The 4,973-nt window shown below is 47.0% G+C and overlaps 1 protein-coding gene across 1 annotated transcript; it reads right to left on the bottom strand.

Moving 5' to 3' along the window:
- Positions 1-2,549: 2,549 nt before the first annotated feature.
- On the bottom strand, positions 2,550-4,734 carry PRNP (prion protein (Kanno blood group)). Its single transcript, XM_071729336.1, has one exon. It carries the CDS (start codon positions 4,595-4,597, stop codon positions 3,782-3,784), a length of 816 nt encoding a protein of 271 aa, XP_071585437.1. The 5' UTR covers positions 4,598-4,734; the 3' UTR covers positions 2,550-3,781.
- Positions 4,735-4,973: the final 239 nt, after the last annotated feature.

A 4,973-nucleotide genomic window follows, 5' to 3' on the forward strand; every position in this document is an offset into this window, starting at 1 on the left:
CCAGAAGCTGTTTGGCTCCTGAGGGATTTAAGAGCATCTGGGAGCAGGGAAGCCCCTGAGCATGCTTTTAGGCTGGCCAAATCCAGTCGTCCCTCTAATGTGCTAAAGGGTTATTTTTTTTGTGTGTTTGAAATCAACAATAAACCCATCAGAAGCTCAAATTTTCATTTTTCAGCCTGTATTTTGCATACAGACTCAATTCCATAGCAGGATCCCATCAGGAGCACCCCCCACTCACAGCCCTAATTTGCAACCTGGAATGCTCCAGGGATGATAAAATTCAATTTAATTCCCAATTTTCTTAAATTTCCACTAAATTTCTGCTTTCCCCACTCCTGTCAGCATGCAATACACAGAGACACATTCTCACGTCCCTTCCCTGGTTTAATTTCCAGCTTTTGGTGCAGAAAAAGGCTTTAAAAGTAATTAATGATTTTATTAATCACCTGTCGCCTGGGAGTTTTGGGGTTGTGTGTTTGGACAGGGGGAGCAGGGATGCTCTGGAGATGCTGAGATCCCTCGAATTTTTTTTTTTTCCAGGCATTTTCCTCAAAAAGAGCTGTCTAGTGCCTAGAATTGGGATTTTGGGGGGAGATTCAGGGTTGCAAAACCACCTGGGGAAACTGATCCTGGTGCTGGGCTCCAGGAGATGGTGCTGTTCACTTTGCAACCTGGTTCTTCCCCAACCAGGATCAAACACCGGGGCAAAATCCACCCCAGGTGAGCTTCGGGCATTTGGGTTGCATTTTCAGCCTCTAAAAAGGAAACCATTTCATCCCCCCGAGACCCCTGTGAACCCTTTAGCCATGAAGGTTTTTTCCCCCTTCATTTTGAGGCTTCTTTCCCCTCCCCTTTGGGGTGTCTTTCTCATTCCTTTTGTTTTGGATTTGTTTTGCTTTTTTTCCTTTGTTGTTTTATTTTCCTCCTCCCTTTCCCTTTGGGATGTTTTCCCCCTTTGCTTATTGTTTCAGGGTTTTTTTCCCCTTTTCTTTTGACTTTTTTTCAACCCTTCCCTTTTGGGATATTTTTCCCTTTCCCTCTGGGTCCCCTCCGCCCCCTTTTTTATTTTTTCTTTCGTCCTTCTTTATCTGGAGATTTCCTTTTTTGTTGTTTTGTTTCCCTCCTTTCTTATTTTGTTTTTTCCTGCTTCGCTACTCTTTGTTTTCCTTCTTTTATTTCACTTATTCACTGTGAACTTTTCCTTTATTTATTTTTTTTTCCTTCTTTCTGTGAATTACTCTTTTTTTTTTTTGATTTTTCCCTCCTGCTGCAGCTCACCCATGCAAGGTCCATTAGGAACTGAATGCTCTGAGCCCATCACCAAAGGACTCCATCCTCCTTGGGATCCTTCTTCTTTTATTTCAACCTTGAAATTCACTTCATTTTACCTGGAGAAATCCTAATTAATAGGCCAGGTTGGATAAACCTCCCCATGGCCCCAACCCACAGGGACATGTGTCATGACATAGGGGAAAACCTGAACTGCTCAGGTTTTTTAGGGCAAAATAACACCAGAAATCAAATGTCCCAGTAAAATTTGACACTGAAACTTTGGGGATGTTTTCAGGAGTTGGTGGAGGATGAGCAGCAGCCATGGGGGTGCTTAGACCAAGCCCAATGACCTCCCTCAAATCCTCCTTTCCATCCCCATTGTTTGAAATTTCTTTTTGCAGAAGGAATATAAAAATAGTGGAATCCTGACTTTTTCTTTTCCTTATTTTGGACACTACCTTCTAGCTGTATCCAAGGGCCTCATTTATTTTTTGCCCCCCTCATTTATTTTTTATTTTTTGATATTTTTTCTCTATTTTTCCTGCCAAAAGTAAGAAGGAAAGTCATAGCTGGGATTTCCTTGCAGCATCACTGGAAGACCAAACTTCTGAGCATCCTTGTGGTTTTGCAGGGCAATAAATCACACCCTGAGGTTGAGCAAATCAAACTGGTTCCAGGCTTGGTCTTGAGCTTAAAATTAAAGCACCATCCATAATCTCCCATCTGTTAATTGCAATTTTCAACCCTTATTATAGTCACCTAATGATGATGCTGGCTTAGAGAGATTTGGGGTTCTCAGTGGGGCTTAATGCCACTGGATTTTTTAAATTTTTTTTTGTTTTTAAGATGGGGAGTAAATAAAAGTATAAATGTGTGTTGACTCCTCGGGGTAGAAGAAATCCCCATCCCCAACCAGCTCAGCCACTTGATTAATAATTATTTGTTGGCTGGGAGTGGAACGGAGGACAAAAAGTTACTAGAAATTGTGGGATCTGGGCCAAATTTTGTATGGGAAAAAATGCAGGAAGAGGCAGGGTGACAAAGGCCACATCTGTCCAAGCTGTTGTGGAGACAAACAGGAGCTGTTGGAAAGAAGGAGACTGAGGGGCAGCTTGGCTGCAGCCGTTTTGATTTTGTACCAGATGTTGAACTCTTGGGTACCAGATCAGAATGAGAACTTTGGGGCATGCAGAGTGACAGCTTTTACAAAACAGTCACGTATCACAAAGGCCAGGTTACCTCAAAGTCCTGCTTTTTGGGTGGATAGCCTGAAAAAATTCTCTTTTTTTTAAATATTTTTATATGTTTATTTATTTGGGTTTTTTTTCCACTTAGCTCCCACCGACGCACAAAATCCTTCTGATGGTGTCATTCAGGGTCTTGCAAAACAAGAAAGTGAACTAAAAGACATCAGGTAGAACAACTACAATTCAAGGTGTTCTCTTCAACAAGCCCAGTTCCACAGATGCTGCAGGTTCTACACAACCCAGCGACGTCCTGAACACCACAAGCAAGATTTCCACCAATTCCTGATGAAACCAAATGGGTTTGGAAGCATCTCCCATCCCCCAGGCTTGGTTCTCCCCATGCTGTTTTCCCCAAACCATCTGATTTAGCTGATTTAAGCCTCTTGGTACATGTTTGACCCCCTTGAACATCCTTTTTGTTGTGTTTTAATGTCCTTAGGTCAAGCTGGTGAAGTCTGAGTGTGATGTGTCACCTCTGGGGCCTCCTAAAGAGCTTTTTCTTGGCTGTGACACCTCAGGAGTTACCGTTTTTGGGGTTTTTTTGAGCATTCAGCATCACCTTTTGCTTTTAGACAGAAAGACAGCGAGGCTCAAGAGACAGCAAAGCATTGCTGGGGTAAAGGGGGGTTTCAACCAAAACCCAGCCAGGGGGTTTGGCACAAAAAACCAAAACCAAAAAAACCCAAACCAAAACAATTCACTTTACTTTTGTGCCTTGCTGCCGGGGGTGTTTGTAGCTTGCGAGGCGCAGAGCAGGCAGGTCCATATGTACAGGTGGAAAGGTGGATTTTAGGAGGAAAGGTTTGAAAATGGCAACTTGGCAGCTTGGTGCTTGAAAAGCCCAACTGTGAGCATCCTAAAATCCCTGCTGGGGAATCCAGGTATCCACAGAGTGCTCCAGGGAAAGGGGCTTTGGGGGGGAAAAAAAGGGTGAGGAAAACCCTTCCTTGGGAGCAAAGAGGATTTTTTTTTGGAAACTTGCAGGGATGCCAGGGGCCAGCTGAGCTCCTTCTTCTCAGCTTGGGCCCTCTCGGGGTAGCCCCGAGGAGGAGTTGATGAAAACCATCATTTGGGGGTGGGGCGCATCCAGCTCCATCACTTTCCAGCCACGCTCGGGGTGGAGAAGGAAATTTTCAGCCGGTTCCCTAAACCGGCGGCGCTGGGGAGTGCAGGCGCCCCAAAGGCTCCTCACCAAAAATCACCTCAAGCAAGACCATGGAGGGGGAGGAGATCCAGGGGGCCGTGCTTGTCCCAGGGAAGCATCAGGGCATGGCGAAGAGGGGGAGGAGGAGGAGGAGGGCAGCAAGGGATGCGTCGGCGAGGTGGAGCCGGATGCCCGAGGCCAGGCGGTACTCGCGGTACTGCTGGATGCACATTTCCCGGATCACTTTGCTCACCACCTTGGTCTCCATCTCCGTCTCCGTTTGGTTGCCCCCCGGGGAGGCCTCTGAGGTGTTCTTCTTGGCGGCGGGGCCGATGTTGTATTCGGTGACGGTGATGTTGAAACAATCGGCGACAAAGACATCCTGAGGGACGGGGCCGCCGTAATCCTGGCGGTAATAAACCTGGTTGGGGTAGCGGGCCGCGTTCTGGTTCCACCAACGGGACTCATCAGGGCTGTCGAAGCGGGGCTGCATCCCCGACATCACCCGCCCCATGGCGTAACCCCCCAGCCCTCCCACCACCGCCCCGGCTGCCGCCGCCCCAGCCACGTGCTTGAAGTTGGTCTTGGGTTTCGGAGGTTTCCAAGGTTTTTGGTTGTAGCTCCCTCCACTCGATGGGTTGTAGCCTTGGCCCCAACCTGGGTTGTGGGGGTAGCCGGGGTTGTGGGGGTAGCCGGGGTTGTGCGGGTAGCCGGGATTGTGGGGGTAGCCAGGATTGTGGGGGTAGCCAGGATTGTGGGGGTATCCAGGGTTTTGGGGGTAACCGGGCTGGCGGGGGTAACTGGGCTGGCGATTGCTGCCGGTGCCCCAACCACCGCCTCCGGGTTTGCCTTTGCCTTTCTTGGAGAAGGCGCCGGTGGTCCAGGTGCTGAGGAGCAGGGCCAGCAGGCAGGAGGTGACAAGGAGCCGGGCCATGGCTGGGGGACACAAGGAGAGGCAGAGTTAGGGGCAGGAAGCAGGGGCAGCACCAGAAATTCTGCCCTGGGTCCTGCGCCGTGGGAAACACCTGCCAAGGCTTGAGTCCGGTGGTGGGATAAATAGGTTTGGAGTGAAGGGCTTATTTTAAATATTATATATAGAGAAATATATTTATGTTTATATTTTTATAGATATATTTTTATAGATATTTGTATTTTATAGATATATTTATATTTTTATAGAGATACTTATACTTTTATAGGGATATGCATATTTTTATAAATATATTTTTAAATACATCTGTGTTTCTACTCTTCCCCTAAAGGTCCTCTGCTGGTGATAGCAATTCAAAGTAGGGAAAAAAAGAAACAAA

This window comes from Heliangelus exortis, chromosome 30, assembly GCF_036169615.1.
Source record: "Heliangelus exortis chromosome 30, bHelExo1.hap1, whole genome shotgun sequence".
Classification (NCBI taxonomy): domain Eukaryota; kingdom Metazoa; phylum Chordata; class Aves; order Apodiformes; family Trochilidae; genus Heliangelus; species Heliangelus exortis.

What these genes read in the sequence shown, in the direction of transcription:
- PRNP (XM_071729336.1), bottom strand. Translation starts at nt 4,597, where the DNA reads ATGGCCCGGCTCCTTGTCACCTCCTGCCTGCTGGCCCTGCTCCTCAGC.